Here is a 16,470-nt window from a genome sequence, read left to right as displayed (position 1 = left end):
AGCCAGGTTTTACACCGCTTATGCCTCATAACTGACCTATTATAATTATTTACTATGATAGGTTATAAGCTCCTTGTTACCCCCGATATGATTTGAAATGGATTCTTGCAGCTGCAAGGGGGGAAAAAGAAACTCCTGTAGGCCCTGAAAATAAACATAAATGTTTTGCAAGGACACATAAGTCATAAGTTTTTTTTTATTTATTTCTCGCTTCTGCAAGGATCGATTTTAAAAAGAAGCATGTCGGGGGAATCAGGAGCTTAAGACCTACAATAACAAACAACCTTGTCAGGTAGGTCAATTTAAGGCTCCAAAAGTTGACCTCTTCATTTATTTATTTTTAAGATAACTGAAAATTTCAGTGAAATTATTTTCAGTATAAGTAGCTGTGATTATTAACTAGGAACCTAATAAACACTAAATGAATTACTTGGTCCTCAAGACTCAAGGGATTTGTATACCATATTTTGATTATATCAGGCTGGTCAAAGTATAAAGTTTAGATTTTACCTTTAAAAGGTATGCAATATTAAACTTGACCATTGCAAAAATTTCTGTACCTATATTTTTTGTTGTTGGGTCAAATGTTTCTAAATAACTTTCCTTGGTTTTAAATTATTTATTTACATTTATTTAAATGGATTAATATATGTCAAGTACATATATTTCAACAATATATGTTAGAATAGTGTCTGGCACAAATTTTATACTCATCTGAAGTTAGCTATTATTACCATCATCAGTAGTTACTTGATGTACTCCATCTGGCTCTTACATTAAATTCTTAATAACATTAGGAGTTTTGTTTTAATAATGCTTATTAACACATTTAATAGAGAGTTTCCTGGTAGCAGATGAGGAATTATGTCCCGTCTTGTAGGATTTCATAAATTATGCAGTAATGCCTGATCTAACTGGAACTCACTGGCTTTGGCAGCCATATCCAGAGCAAAGCCAGGCAGACCCCTGAACAGCTCACTGTGACAAATCTATGCAGTAAAGTTTATGAATTTTGAAATTTCTAGGCCTGTTACCTCATCTGGTGGAGATTGGACTAGATCAGTGGTTTTAAGCTTTTCTAATGTTGCATTTTAAGCAGATAAACCATTTATTTTAATTCAGAAAAAAGTTTCTATAGAAACCCAATATGAAGAATAAATAGAAATGGAGCTGCACTGGTTGCAATGGCACTTGGGAAGGAGAATAATCCAATAATTCTTTCCTCCCACTCCAGTAGTCCTGGAAGAGTTTTATGGAGTCAGGTATAACAAAGTATAATTTTTTGACCTCTTTTATGAAATGCATAAATTTCATTTGAGTGGTTTTTAGGTGGAAATTAGGAGTGGCTTCTGCTATGATAACCTTATTGGCTACTATTAATATTTATGAAGCACTTATTTTGTGTATTTTATGAAATAATTCTTTGATTTAATATCAGGCTACATCAGTACATTTGAAAAAATTTGGTTTCCCAAATAGCATTTCCAAATATAGAAACATGGAACCTTCCCTAGTACCTTATATATTTAGCAGACACCAAGTAAATATTAGGTCATTAAGTATGAAATGTCCAGTTTCCTTAAGTACTATGTTTGACAGTTGATCTCTCTGACATTTCACTTTGACACTTCTTAGGTTTTTTGTGGGTTTTTTTTTTTTTTTTTTTTTTTTTTTTTTTTTTATTGTGAAGGTACATCCTAATTCTTTCAAACACATGTTTTGGCTTGTGATTATCTTTCAAAAATTTTTTTAGAGCAGTTTTTGTGAAACCATGGATAAGTCAAAAATTCATGTTATTTTTGAATATGAATTCCATCATGGAACCAATGCATTACAGAGAGCTAGAAATATCAAAGAAGTGTTTGGGAAGTATGTGGCTAATGAACACATAGTACATCGATAGTTTGAGAAGTTCTGTTCTGGTGATTTTTCATCTTGAAAATGAGCCTTATTGACCTGAAACCAAGGTGTGGATAATGATGAGCTGAAAGCTGTAGTGGAAGCGAATCTATCTCAACCTATGTGTGAATTAGCAGAAAGGTTTGACATTACTATTCCAACAATATTGGACCATTTGAAACAAATTGGCAAGGTAAAGAAGCTGGACAGATGGGTACTGCATGAATTAATCGAGCATCAGAAGAGAAATCATCTCGAAGCTTGCCTTTCTTTGCTGTCACAACATAAAGGCAAACCATTTCTACACTGTATCGTTACATGTGCTGAAAAATGGATTCTTTTTGACAATCATAAGCGTTCAGCACAATGGTTGGATAAAGATGAAGTACCGAAACACAGTCCAAAACTGAATATTCATCACAAAAAGCTAATGGTGTGTGTTTGATAGTCCAGTGCTGGTATTATCCACTACAACTTCATGAAACCTGGTCAGTCGATGCAGTGAGTGTCTATTGCAACCAGTTGGACAAAATGATGAGGATGCTTGCAATTAAGCAGCTGAGATTGGTCAATAGAGACAGTCCAATCCTGTTGCAAGACCACATGTTGGCAAAAAACAACATTGCTCATACTACAGAAGCTAGGCTTGGAAACTGTCCGTCATCTACCATATTCACCAAGCCTTGCACCAACTGACTCCTTCCAGGCTTTGCACCACTGCGTGTAAGGAAAAATATTCAGTTCTCAACAAACTGTGGAAAATGCCTTTTGTGGTTTCATTGCCACTTGGTCTCCAGGCTTCTTCACTGCTGGCATAAACAAGTTACCATTAAGATGGCAAAATTGTGTTGATAGTTTACTTTGATTAATTGTACTGCTTCTTGTTTGAGTTATAATAAACATTTCATTAGAAATCAGACATTTCATATTTAATGACCTAATGTTTTTAGCATGTCTATTGCATGAATAAGAATCTATATGAGAAAGATATATTTTATGGAAGTAGCAGTGTATCATATCTGTAATGGAATCTCTAGTAAGGAGTACATTGTAGAAATAGTGTTTCATATGAGGCTATCTCTTGTATGTTATAATATTTATAAATGATACCATTATGCTGTCTTGTGTCTTCTGTGTTATATAAATCTTATGTTTATAATGAAAGATTATTACCACATGAAGAATGATAAGTAATTGATTTCATTTTTCATAAACATAATGTATAGAGTTAATATGCATATCATTAGGTATATGATAGCAAATCTAGCAGTCTCAGTGATTGCTAAGATAGTCCTTAGAACATATCTCTGACTTCTGAAGTCAGTTTGTTTTTTTAATGTCTAAATGTTGAAAGTTATTCTAATTGCACACCTTTTCACCTTTACCTGGGAGATCATAACAGTTGTTATGTCAACAGTTATGTAACAGTCAACATTGCTGGTGACCTTTTACGTATCAACCTATAACAGCTATTATTTTAAAGTGCATATGTGTTCCCAGTAAACAAGATGGCACTGCTTAGTCTTAGTACTTGACTAGCTACTTGTCTGTTATAAGGATAGGAATATAAGTTATTTCTTTATATGATTAATATTACAAATCAAGAAACTAATGCAGTGGATTTTTTATGGTTTTATAGGTTCATGAAAGCTTTAAGTTATGCATCATTAGATAAAGAAGATTTATTAAGCCCTATTAATCAAAATACCCTGCAGCGATCCTCCTCAGTGAGATCCATGGTGTCCAGTGCTACATATGGTGGCTCAGATGATTACATTGGTCTTGCTCTCCCAGTAGACATCAATGATATATTTCAGGTATCATGATAGATTTTATTGTTATGAGTTGATTTCCTGCTTTTTCCTATTCTATAACTGCTTACTAGAAATTATGATTTAGAGTGGACACTAATTTGGGGGAAGTTGCCCGCCCCCCGCCCCTCCCGCCAAAGACAGAGCCTGGCTCTGTCACCCAGAATGGAGTATAGTAGCATAATCATAGCTCACTGTAACCTCAAACTCTTGAGCTCAAGTGATCTTCCTGCCTCAACTGCCCTACAGGTGCGTACCACTGCACCTGGCTTTTATTTTTTTTAAGAGACAGGGTCTCACTATGTTGCCCAGGGTGGTCTGAAACTCCTGGCCTCAAGTAGTCCTCCCACCCCAACCTACCAAGTTGCTGGGATTATAGGCACGAGCCACCATGCCCAGCCAGGGAAAGTGATTTTTTTAAGGCAGTTTTGTTTTAAAAAATTTTTAGATGAAAATTATTTTAGCTTTTTCAACTATTCTGTACTCCTTTTTTTTAGTATCTCTAGGTCCTTGGAACCTTATCCTTTCCTCTCTTCTCATAATAAATCAGTATCTTGTTTGATTTCTTTTTTCATATATTCTCTGTAGAAATTTACTAAATTCCTAACCTTGTTTTTTAGTCCTTGATTATTTTTATCCCATATAAGGCAGCCACATGGTGCCCAGTGATATCCCATGAGATACAAATCTCTAGGATAGTACTAAAGAATACACTTTTGTTTAGAGGTCTAAAGACATTTTAGATAAACACTAAAATAATTATTTTAATATCCATTTACTCACCAAGAATATGGTAATGACTTTCAGGGCTATTATAAATATTTTGTCAAGTTTTGATAATTTAACCTTCTTCAGTAAACTTTTCATTATAGGTTCATATGCTGTAGTAATTCTGTTTTAAGCGTATTTCATTTAATTTTGCTAATATTCATAAAATGGATTTCTTTTTATAGCAGGACTTACCATGATTTATATGTGTTTTAGGTAAAGGATATTCCTTATTTTCAGACAAAAAACATACCTCCACATGATGATCGAGGTGCAAGAGTATTTGCCCATGATGCAGGAGGTAATACACCTTCTTTGTTCTTATGACACTCCTCTTTCTATTAAAAAGAAAATTTTTAGTTCTTTTTAATAGCATGACACTTAAAATTCGTGTCTTCCCACTTTTGGGTCAACTTAAAAATGATACCAAAGCAATTGGTTGAGTCAACTTAAAATTACAATATTTTTTTGTGAGGCACTTAAAGTGTTTTTCCAACTAAGTACTCAGCATCTCAAGAAGATAAAAACCAAATGAATTGTTTTCCATTTTTTAGAAAATAGTACATGAAAAATTTATAAAGCTAATCCTTATAGGTCCAAGAAATAGCTGTTTGTGTGGAGTAAGGAGGGAGATAAAAATGTACTTATAAATTATATGATCTTTTTTGGTATGAACTGTTATATTTTAATGAATATATGCATGTAGGCCACAGGTTTAATAGCTTTATAATCTTGATAATTTTTTTTAAGAAATACCTGTTTATACTTAGAAATATTACTTTAGGCAAACATTGAGGATAATTGAAATGATGCATTAATTATATAATCTCATTTTTGTATTTAAAACTGTATTAAAGTAATATAATTTTATCTGCTAACTTTGGTTATTTTCGTAATTTAAAGCAAATTTTTCTTTTTTTCCCCAGTTAAAGTCAGATTTTGAGTCATAAAAAGTGTTTTGATTTTCATTCCTAATTTCCCTTCCTTAAAATTTTATATAATTTAAGGCACTTTGAAAAATACTATCTTCATCAGATTATATTTTATATTTACTTCTGCACAGGTCTTCCATCTGGAACTGGAGGTCTTGTAAAAAACTCTTTTCACTTGCTACGACAGCAAATGAGTCTTACGGAAATAATGAATTCAATCCATTCAGATGCTTCTTTGTTTTTAGAAAGTACAGAAGATACTGGTCTACAGGAGCATACAGATGATAACTGCCTTTATTGTGTCTGTATCGAAATTCTGGGTTTCCAGCCTAGTAACCAACTAAGTGCGATATGTAGTCATTCAGGTAAGTGATCATGTCCTTTGAGATGAATCCATCTGAATTCGAATCTGCTCCAGTCAGATAAGTCATCTCCCAGCCCTATTGGTGATCCCCTCTTGCCCCATTCCCACTACCTCTGCCCTATTCAGTCACTCACCATTTCCCTGTTGGAGTGTTAGTCTTTCAGCCTCTAATTTTGGTCCCTTCCAACTCATCTTTCATACTATTGCCTAGAATTAGTCTGTGTGCAATTCTTTACTGGCTCTTCATGCCCAATACACAAGACCTTTTGTGATCCTTATTTCACCATTGTCTTATTTTATAGGTGACATACCATTATTGATTGATTTTGAAGTTTTTGAACAAATTTCTAGGCATGAAAATGTGTTTTCCCTGCTGTTCTCTCCTTGCCTCTCCTACCCTATACAGACATACATCTATCTGGTCTATTTAGCAAGTCCACCTCATCCTAAGTGTCAGCAGTATTAGCCTGTGAAGTGTTCTCTGACTCTGTAAGTCAGGTGTTGACACTCCTTTCTCTTCACTCTCATTGCCTTTTGCACATAGATCTCATATGATAATTATGATTATTATTACTTGGTTATTTTTGTCTCTTACACTCAGTAAGTTCCTTCAGGGCATGATCTGTCATGCCCTGACAGATCATGCCCTCAATATGTATTTGGTGAGTGAGTAAATAAAATGGACCTAGTTTGTGGTTTTTTTTTTTTTTTTGAGAGACAGAATCTCACTCTCTTGCCTGAGCTAGAGTGCCATGGTGTCAGTCTAGCTCATAACACCCTCAAATGCCTGGGCTTAAGCAATCCTTCTGCCTCAGCCTCCCAAGTAGCTGGGACTACAGGCATGTGCCACCATACCTGGCTAATTTTTTCTATATATTTTTAGTTGTCCAGATAATTTCTTTCTGTTTTTTTAGTAGAGACGGGGTCTCACTCTTGCTCAGGCTAGAGAAATTCTTAATTTTTTTCCAAAATAACTGTGTTAGTATTTTCCATAAAGTATTTTGTGACTTGCTGCTTTCTGGTAGGAAAAATTTAGCTTATGATTTTTTAAAAAAATTAATCCAGATGTTTGTTTCATTTTGTTTTTGCCTCCTAAAGCTTTTTATTCTTTCCCATATGGAGTGGCATTTAGCTGGAGCCAGCCTTATGCTGAGCTATATGGTGTAAAGAAAGCAGCTAGTCTCTTTGTTTAGGGTATGCTGTATATCCTATGCTTTTTGTCTACATTTTTAATTAAAAGATAAAGCTAAGGTAGAGTGTTAGTAAGAAGAGAGGAAAGAATAAAAGCATACAACTGTGGTTAAGAAGTTAAACGTCAACCATTTAGATAAAACCACTTAGTTTATAGCCATAATGCTTTATCCAGATTAAATAACATCATACTGAATGGGGAAAAGTTGAAAGCATTCCCAGTAAGAAGTTAAACAAGACAAGGATGCCTGCTGTCCCCACTTCTGTTCAACACAGTGCTGGAAGTCCTAGCCAGAGCAGTCAGGCAAGAAAAAGACATAAAGCATATCCAAATCGGGAAAGAGGAGGTCAAACGATTGCTTTTTGCTGATGACATGATCTGATATCCAGAAAACCCGAAAGACTCCACCAGGAGACTCCTGGAATTGATAAATAAATTCAGCAAAGTCCCAGGTTACAAATTCAGTGTATACAAATCAATAGCATTCCTATATAACCAATAACAGTGAAGCTGAGAGTCAAATCAGAGACTCAATACCATTCACAGTAGCCACTGAGAAAATAAAATACCCAGGAATATACTTACTCAAGGAGGTGAAAGATGTCTACAGAGAGAACTACGCGACACTAAAGAAAGAAACCACAGATGACACAAACATATGGAAAAACATATAATGCACATGGGTCAGTAGAATCAACATTGTTAAAATGTCCATACTACCCAACGTGATTCACAGATTCAATACAATCCCCATTAAAATACCAACATCATATTTCACAGATCTAGAAAAAATAATTCTACACTTCATTTGGAACAAGAAAAGAGCCTGAATAACCAAAGCAATATTAAGCAAAAGATCAAATCTGGAGGCATCACATTACCGGACATCAAACTATACTACAAGGCTATAGTAACCAAAACAGCATGGTATTGGCACAAAAAATAGAGCTAGATATAGACCACTGGAACAGAACAGAGAACCCAGATATAACACCATCCACATATGGCCAACTGATCTTTGACAAAGCAAACAAAAATTTACACTGTGGAAAAGAAGTCCTATTCAATACACAGTGCTGGGAATATTGGATAGCCACATGCAGAAGAAAGAAACAGGATCCATATCTCTCACCACTTACAAAAATTAAGTCAAGGTGGATAACAGACTTAAACGTAAGTTCATGAAACCATAAGAATTCTAGAAGGAAATGTTGGGAAAACTCTTCTAGATATCAGCCTAGGCAAAGAACTTACGAAGAAGACACTAAGAGTAATCACAGCAACAACAAAAATAGATAAATGGAACTTGATTAAATTAAAAAGCTTCTGAACAGCCAAGCAAACAACACAGCAAATAGACAACCCACAGAATAGGAGAAAATATTAGCAAGCTATACATCTAATGAAGGGCTAATAACCAGAATCTAGAAAGAACTCAAGCAATTCAGCAAGAAAACAAACCCCATTAAAAATTGGGCAAAAGGCCGGGCGCGGTGGCTCACGCCTATAATCCTAGCACTCTGGGCAGCCTGAGCAAGAGCGAGACCGCGTCTCTACTGAAAAAATAGAAAGAAATTATCTGGTCAACTAAAAATATGTAGAGAGAAAAAATTAGCCGGGCAGGGTGGCGCATGCCTGTAGTCCCAGCTACTCGGGAGGCTGAGGCAGGAGGATTGCTTAAGCCCAGGAGTTTGAGGTTGCTGTGAGCTGGGCTGACGCCACAGCACTCACTCTAGCCTGGGCAACAGAGCAAGACTCTGTCTCAAAAAAAAAAAAAAAAAAAAAAAAAAAAAATTGGGCAAAAGACATGAACAGAAGCTCTTCAAAAGAAGATAGATAAATGGCTAATAAACATGAAAAAATGCTCAGTGTTACTAATCATCAGGGAAATGCAAATCAAAACCACAATGAGATATCACCTTACCCCAGTTAGAATGGCTTTTATTAAAAAGTCCAAAAACAATAGATGCTGGCATGGATGCAGAGAGAAAGGAACACTTATACGTTGTGGGTGGGACTGCAAATTAGTACAACCTCTATGGAAAACAGTATGGAGATTCCTCAAAGAACTAAAAGTAGACCTACCATTTGATCCAGCAATCCCATTAGTGAGTATTTACCCAAAGGAAACGAAGTCATTTTATAAAAAAAACACCTGTACTGGAATGTTTATTGCAGTATAATTCACAATTGCAAAGATGTGGAAATTAGAAGGAATAATCTCTTTTGGTCATGCAGGGTAAGCACAGGAATCAAGCCATTATGATGCTTTAATTGAAATAATTATTTTTTTCTTCAGACCTTCAAGATATTCCATATTCTGATTGGTGTGAGCAGACTATCCACAATCCCTTGGAAGTGGTTCCCTCTAAATTTTCAGGGATTTCTGGATGCAGCGATGGGGTGTCTCAAGAAGGCTCGGCTAGCAGCACCAAAAGCACAGAATTGTTACTAGGTGAGTTTTCAGATTCAGTTGCAATCATTATTAATAAAACTGTATTTACTAGTTGATTTTGTTTTTCATAAATACTGTAAATTAAAGTTGTTTTAAAGCTATAACAAGTCAATTTTAGTGAAGCAATTTAGCAGACTTTTAAGTATTGCAGCTGTATCAGCTACTGACATATATCCTCTTAGCTGTCTGCTTTTATTAGAAAGAGTTTTGCTCTCCAAATGATTGGCAGGTAATGTGTAATTATTCTCAATTTTAGATCTTTAACTAGTTTAAAAACAAATTTCCTGAGTTATAATCATTTTTTATTGTGATACGGATGAAATATTTAACTTCACACTGAAATCTTCTTTTCAGGTGTTAAAACAATTCCAGATGATACACCAATGTGCCGTATACTCCTTCGAAAAGAAGTTTTAAGATTAGTCGTTAATTTGAGTAGTTCAGTTTCAACTAAATGTCATGAAACTGGGCTTTTAACGTGAGTAAACTATGTACATAAATATTATTTGTTCTGCCTTTTAAGGTGAGAAAAGATACTTGAAGCACTTCAAAAGTTAGACTACTTAACTTATATCAGTAGTTCTAAACTGTTTTGCATGTCTGTGTGAGACTAGATTTTCTTTGTGTACTTCAACCAAAACAACACATGGTAACAGACTGAATGCAAAAACGGGAATGAGAATCCAGCTATCGTCTATCATGCCAGACTTTTAAAGAGATCTCCAAAAATGTAAAACAAAGCCATTCTTTTTTTAGTTTTGGGAAATAGTTATTTGTCATTAAAATGTTATTTATGTTAGCATGTAATGGATTTTTTTAATAAATTAATATTTTGAAATTTTCTTAATTTTAACTTCTTGCATAGTAGTTAATGATGGCTATAAACCTACAAAAAAATAGGCTTTTGGTGGTCCTCAATAATTTTCAAGAAAATAAGGAAGTCCTGAGACCACAAAGGTTAAAAAAAATGAGCTTACATAAAACAAGTGACATATTCTTAATTTTTTTCCCTATGTTTCCTTTTTTCTTTTAATAGAAATTATGGAATTTTTGTTTTTCTAAATCACAGCAGTGTGGTAAAAGAAAATTCAGATGGAATCTTCAGCACCTTTATTTGCACTATTTAAAGTAGTGGTTTTCAGAAGACATGCACCTCAGAGTCTCCTGTAGGGCTTTTTAAAAGGTGCTGTACATGCCGGGGTTCTACTGCAGACCTCTGAACTGGGAGCTCTAGGAGCTAGGCCTTAACCTGTGTGTACCCCAGCACACCCGCAGCTGATTCTGAGGTGCTGTCCTAGCTAAAAGCTACCATTTGAAGCATTGAAAGATATAGACAGCACAGTCAAGGATATCATTAACTTTAGTCTAACTTTAAAAATGTATTTCTATTGTAAAACTTAACTTTAAAAATATTTGAATCATGCTAGGCTGATAAACAGATTTTGCAATTTCTTGTGCCAGTGAAAAAGAATATTTCTAACTTTACAAGAAGCATTCAGGTTTTAATAATCTTAAAAAAAAAAAAAAACCCAAACTTAGAATATCTAATTTAAGTGTGAGATAAGAATATTTAACGTTTTTTAGTCTTCAGCCATTAATCCCAAATACGTATCTAATCAATATCTGGAAGAAAAACTATTTTTAAAGTAAATGATACTTTAAAGGAAAAATAGGTACAGCATGATTACAGTTTTTTGTTATACCAGTCATTTCTTTCATTTTAGAATTAAGGAGAAGTATCCTCAGACATTTGACGACATATGCCTTTACTCTGAGGTTTCCCATTTGCTGTCCCACTGCACATTTAGACTTCCATGTCGGAGGTTCATACAAGAATTATTTCAAGATGTACAGTTTTTACAAGTAAGTAGAATTTGTACTTCTGAAATTTGTCTTCCAAGAATAATCCTGTGTTTGAATTAAGTTAAAAGAGAGATTATGTCTATAATATATGCTATTTTTATAAAAGTCATTAATGATTCACCATTTTTGTCTAGATGCATGAAGAAGCAGAGGCTGTGTTGGCAATACCACCAAAGCAACCTATAGTTGATACATCTGCTGAATCCTGACCTCATATTTATGATGTATATAGATATATGCTATATATATTCATATTTGTGGATTTCCTAAAAGCCTCAGAAAATACTGACTGGGCAGCAGAGACAGGAGTATCTTCTGTACGCTGTTCCAGCAATTACTGGTACATGAACAGTTGGAACTGCTGACTTTCCTAACCAAAACAACTTCCTTCTCTCCACTGTTGAGCCCTTTGAAGGGTTCATGATTCATTACCACAGTTCTAAGACTTTTAGTTACCATTGTATGCAAGAGCCAAGCACTGAATTACCTACATAGGTTTTCTATTTTTTCATTTTAAAAGCATCATGACAGTGGAACAATAATGGAATATGCAGAAGCACCCTTCACAGTTGTTTCTGAATTCTTTTTTAGGGTAAATATAAAGATGCCTTGTTTGTTAACTAATTCGTGGAAACCAGGAATCAGTGTCTCTAAGGCTGCATCCTGTTACCATAATGGGGTGTGCTATAACTGCTGGTATTAGAGAGGGAACTTTTGGCCCTTTCACATTTTTCTTAATGTTTGTAACACTACTTCAGAGGTTTGTAACCTTAAAGTGAAAGAAGAGCTTCAACAACCCGAGACTTATAAGTTATTTTTTTGTTACTAGACTTGCATAAAGATTCTTATTTGTTTTCTGTCTCTTCAGTTTTGTTGCAATGTGTTATTATAGGCTATTTGAACCAATTAAGGTTTTTCACTACAGTTCCTGATTAAAATCAGAAAATTATTTTTTATTTTAATTGAAAATGTTTCCCACTTATGGAATGCATATACGAGGGCTGTCTGGGAAGTATCCAGCCATTGTTAATATATTTTTCATATTGCATGGCTGGATACTTTCTGGACACCCTCGTATTTTCAGTAGACTTCCATTTTCATTAAATTTCCATATCGTTTTAAACAGGAACTTGAATAAGCACTATTAATTGAGACCTAAAACAAAAGAAAGCATTAAATAATACTTTGGATCTCCTGAGGAAAAGATAAGTTTGCCTGCAATTTACACATTCCATGGGGAAAGAAGAGCCATATTTCCTTTTTAAAAATCATTAATAAAATATGTTATTAAGGTTAAAAATTGTAGTGAAAAGCCTTAAGTACCAAATTTTTAAGCAGCAGTAACTTAATCTTTATATCAATGTTTTTGTTTTGCACAAACTACATGCAGTAATAGGTGAGTTTATGAGTACAGTAATTGCCTTTATCACATTTGTGAAGTTGTTTAGTTGATGAGGGCAAGGTTTTTTTTTTGTTTAATTTGTATATGTCTAAAGATATTTGGAAATCGTCACAGGAATTAAACATATATGCAAATTTGTATATAAAAAATAGCATGGCCATCATCATTAGAATGCTTGTAAATGAAAGGATTATCTTTTTAGAGATCTATATATAAATAGAAATAGAGGAAAAAATCCAGCTGGACTGATTAGGACCCTTTTTAAATTCATTTGTGTAAACCATTTTTACAATTACACATCAGTTTTGACACAGTCATAGCACATTGGTTAAAATTTTCCCATGTTGAAGATCCTTGTTGTAATCTAGTTGTTCTTTGGATCTCCGTAAAGAACCGTGTGAACTAGAAAACATAACTCACAAGATTTTTTTCTTTTTTCTTTTTTTAATTTACTGGCACTGAAAGTTCCAATTGGGATGAAGCATTTCATCTCACTCCGCAACACCTCTTTGACTGCACTTCAGTGAATTGTTCTTATGTGCACTGTGTAGCAACTTGCATTGTAACGAAGCAGATAAGGGCTGTAAGCTGCTGCTTATGTTAAAAAGTGGTTCTTCAGATTTTCTCTCATAAATCCAATTGAAGATAAATAATTTTTTAAACTTTATCACTGAACCCAAGTGTTTATTTAAATGTCAACAGTACTTCTAAGAACGTTGCCTGTCACCTTGGTCTTTGGTCTTGGATAATTAAACTGCCTTTCCAAAGAACCAAATGTCAGAGATACTAGACCAAATAGTGGTTAAAAACTCCAAAGGAAGTAATGTAGTAATCTTATTCATAATGGGATTAACATATTTTAAACATTCATTTTAAACACTACCTCAGTTAATATAGAGTATAAAATCTGTGGTTTAACCCCTTAAAAATTAACAGTAATTTTTTTCCTGTTCACAGACACACACACACATCCACACACACACATCCATCCCTGTTCCTGTACCCCACCTTGGTCATCCATCCTGAAATTAAGGCTTAGTTACTATTAGCCTGAACAGGTTTGTTTGACTGTTACTCTGAAAGACATGTATGTATACATCATCATATCTGCCTGTAGCACTTACTTTGGGGAAGACACTCGGAGCTTTGTGGTTATCAGTATACTAAAAAAAAAAAGTCTACATAAATTTATAGTGCTATTTGGTTTATCCATAGTTTCACTGACAGGTCTGATACGTTTTCTTTGAGTACTTTTTTGTATAAAAGTAGACTTTATGGTGAAAAATACATGCAGTGCCAAGTGATTAACTTAGGTGTTTAAAAGTATTAAATTATAGCAGAAAAGGGTAGGAATGGCATCAGTGGTAATAGAAATAATTGAGAAAATCATCTGTAAATAATAGATATTACCAGATGATAGAATACCAAAATAATGTCAATACTGTAGTTTTTCAAGATTTTAGAATTAATCTTAGTCCATATAAATTTGTACTATTGGTAATTATTGAATAATTTGGAGGAATTTGGGCAGTTGTGCTGGGTGTAAACTGTGAATTTCTAATTGTAAAGTGAAATGTCATTTCAAATTGAATTTTTTTTTTGAAATACAGATTTCAGCTTCACATACTAAGCAAATACTGATAAGGAGATTAGAAATTTAGTATTCATAATTAAATATGGTCTGAAATTTCTTACACTTTTATTTCCTGTTTATGCTTAGGTAGATTTTTGGGGGGTAGGGAGTCTATTCTCCCTCATTAAAGCTTTTCTAATAAAGATTAGTAACATAAGGACATTCCGTAAGACTGTGACATTAAAAGAGGCTCTTTGGAAGTATGTACATTATTATTATAATAATGTGTACAAGTCCTTTTGAAATGGTGGCTTTAATAATTTTCAGCTCTTTTATCTAGAGCTTGAGATAATTAAAGCTGAATTTTTCAGGGCATGTCACAATGGCAAAGTGTTCAACAGTGAGATGTCAATGCTTATTTAGATTTGCATACTGCTATTTATATAAAATTTCTTTCCATTCAGAGGATGCCTTTTATCCCCACATTAAAGCACAGATCATTAAGCAATAAAAACCAAATTGTCTGTCATTCAAATTATAATTGCAATTATTTTTGCATGGTAAGAGTGAGGTGCTAATTTTGTGTGAGATGAACTTTTGTAAACTACTTTGGGAAATGTTCTTTGGAAGTAAAGTTTTTTCCCCTTTAGTCCTATGCTTCCAGTTTTGTCTCAAATTCACAATCCATTAAAACATGGGAAAAAAGAAAAGATAAAATTGAGACTTATAGAAAGAGAAGAGCTGTTTGGAATGGACAGACGTTTCAGATTTTCCGAACTGTTCAGTTGGGAAAGGTCTCCATTGTCTCCGCATTCACAGAATACATTGTTACCATCTTAATTTCAAGAGTGTCATTACAGTGAGAGTCTCATTAAAAAGTGTACCAGTGAAATTAATAGCGGTGCTTATCAAAGAATATTGAAATCTGTGAGAATCTTTCTAGGAGCATTCTTTTTTTTTCTTTTAGTTCCAGGTTCCCAGGATATTTTTCATTCATAGTAGGTTTATATGACTCGCAGAATGTGGAATTTTCCCCCCTTGGAATATTTTTGTAATGTAGGTGGATAGCTACACCATTGCATGCATAAATTGCACATTTTGTTTTACTTTCTTTATGAAATATTTAATTTGAAAAATATAATTTATGCCAAAAAAAAGCATACCTTACAAGTCTGCCACTTAACTAGGTTGATTTAGCACAAAATGCAAAGTGTTGGGGCGGAGAGAGGGAGTGAAGAAAAATTTTATAAGTAATTGTTGACAAATGCCTGTCAGAAACCCTAAAGCTGCATTGTAAAACAAATGGTGTAAATTAGTTTTGAAAGTGGTAAGGGATTGTGAAAAAAATCTCAGACTTAATGCTCTCTAACCACATGATTTTCTTCTTTTTTCTAATTTAGTAATATGCTGCTACATATTTGGAGGTTCTGGTGTTTGTAGGTCACTGAACAGACATTGAAATCTGATTTATATTGTATAACTGTAACATAGAAAGAAAAAGTATTTATATATTTTCCGTAAGAATATTTCATTGAGTTGTGTATAATTTAAATAAGATGTGTCCCCAAATGGTTTTGCTCACCTTGATTTTTTTGTTGTGGTTTTCTTGTTTTTGTATAATGTGTACAGTTTATGTCAAGGGCATTAAAAGCCTCCTGAAGCATAATCTTATCAAAGGGATACATTGTTAATAAAATGTACTTAAAATTCTTAAACTTATGTTGTTTTATTTGAGAACTTAAAACAATCAGTAGTCATATGGCCTTGGTTTGAATCATGTAATTCTAATGCTGACACATGTGACGCCCAGTAAAAGTTACCTTTAGGGACCACAGACAGTTCAGTAATGCGTAGGGCAACTGTTCCAAATATTTTAAAATAACACTTTCTTAAACATTCTTCGTAATTTAATCAAACATCTTTACAGTTTTTTAAATTTAAAATCATTATGGGGTTTGGATCTATCTTTAAATAGAACATCTCTTAATTTTTTGAGGAAATAATATACAATAAAAGTGATGATGTGATAAGGTTGACTTTTCTATGGAAGGTATTTGAATTCTCTTGCATAAACTGGCCTGATCAAATAAACTAACCTGTAGCCACCTACTGGCAGGAGAAAATACCACAAGGGAAATTATAACGATGTAGCTGGTCTTTGAAAAAAATCATAATATAGCTGGAGTTTGAAAAGATTGTTTAGTTTTTAAA

General features: G+C 33.8%; 1 protein-coding gene across 5 annotated transcripts in view; it reads left to right on the top strand.

The window, feature by feature from the left end:
* Nucleotides 1-15,974, top strand: part of RICTOR (RPTOR independent companion of MTOR complex 2) — a 125,757-nt gene extending 109,783 nt beyond the window's left edge. For 3 of the 5 annotated variants that reach the window (XM_045566461.1, XM_045566464.1, XM_045566465.1), the window contains 8 exons: nucleotides 221-292; nucleotides 3,539-3,716; nucleotides 4,695-4,779; nucleotides 5,542-5,775; nucleotides 9,266-9,421; nucleotides 9,776-9,899; nucleotides 11,146-11,284; nucleotides 11,419-15,974. In XM_045566461.1, the coding sequence (XP_045422417.1) occupies nucleotides 221-292; nucleotides 3,539-3,716; nucleotides 4,695-4,779; nucleotides 5,542-5,775; nucleotides 9,266-9,421; nucleotides 9,776-9,899; nucleotides 11,146-11,284; nucleotides 11,419-11,493 (1,063 nt within the window). In that variant the 3' untranslated portion in view covers nucleotides 11,494-15,974. Of the gene's footprint in view, nucleotides 1-220; nucleotides 293-3,538; nucleotides 3,717-4,694; nucleotides 4,780-5,541; nucleotides 5,776-9,265; nucleotides 9,422-9,775; nucleotides 9,900-11,145; nucleotides 11,285-11,418 lie in introns of those variants that run through there. The other 2 variants (XM_045566462.1, XM_045566463.1) reach the window with 2 other exon arrangements.
* The last annotated feature ends 496 nt before the right edge of the window (nucleotides 15,975-16,470 follow it).

This window comes from Lemur catta, chromosome 12, assembly GCF_020740605.2.
Source record: "Lemur catta isolate mLemCat1 chromosome 12, mLemCat1.pri, whole genome shotgun sequence".
Lineage (NCBI taxonomy): Eukaryota > Metazoa > Chordata > Mammalia > Primates > Lemuridae > Lemur > Lemur catta.
This window is presented reverse-complemented; position numbering and strand designations above follow the sequence as displayed.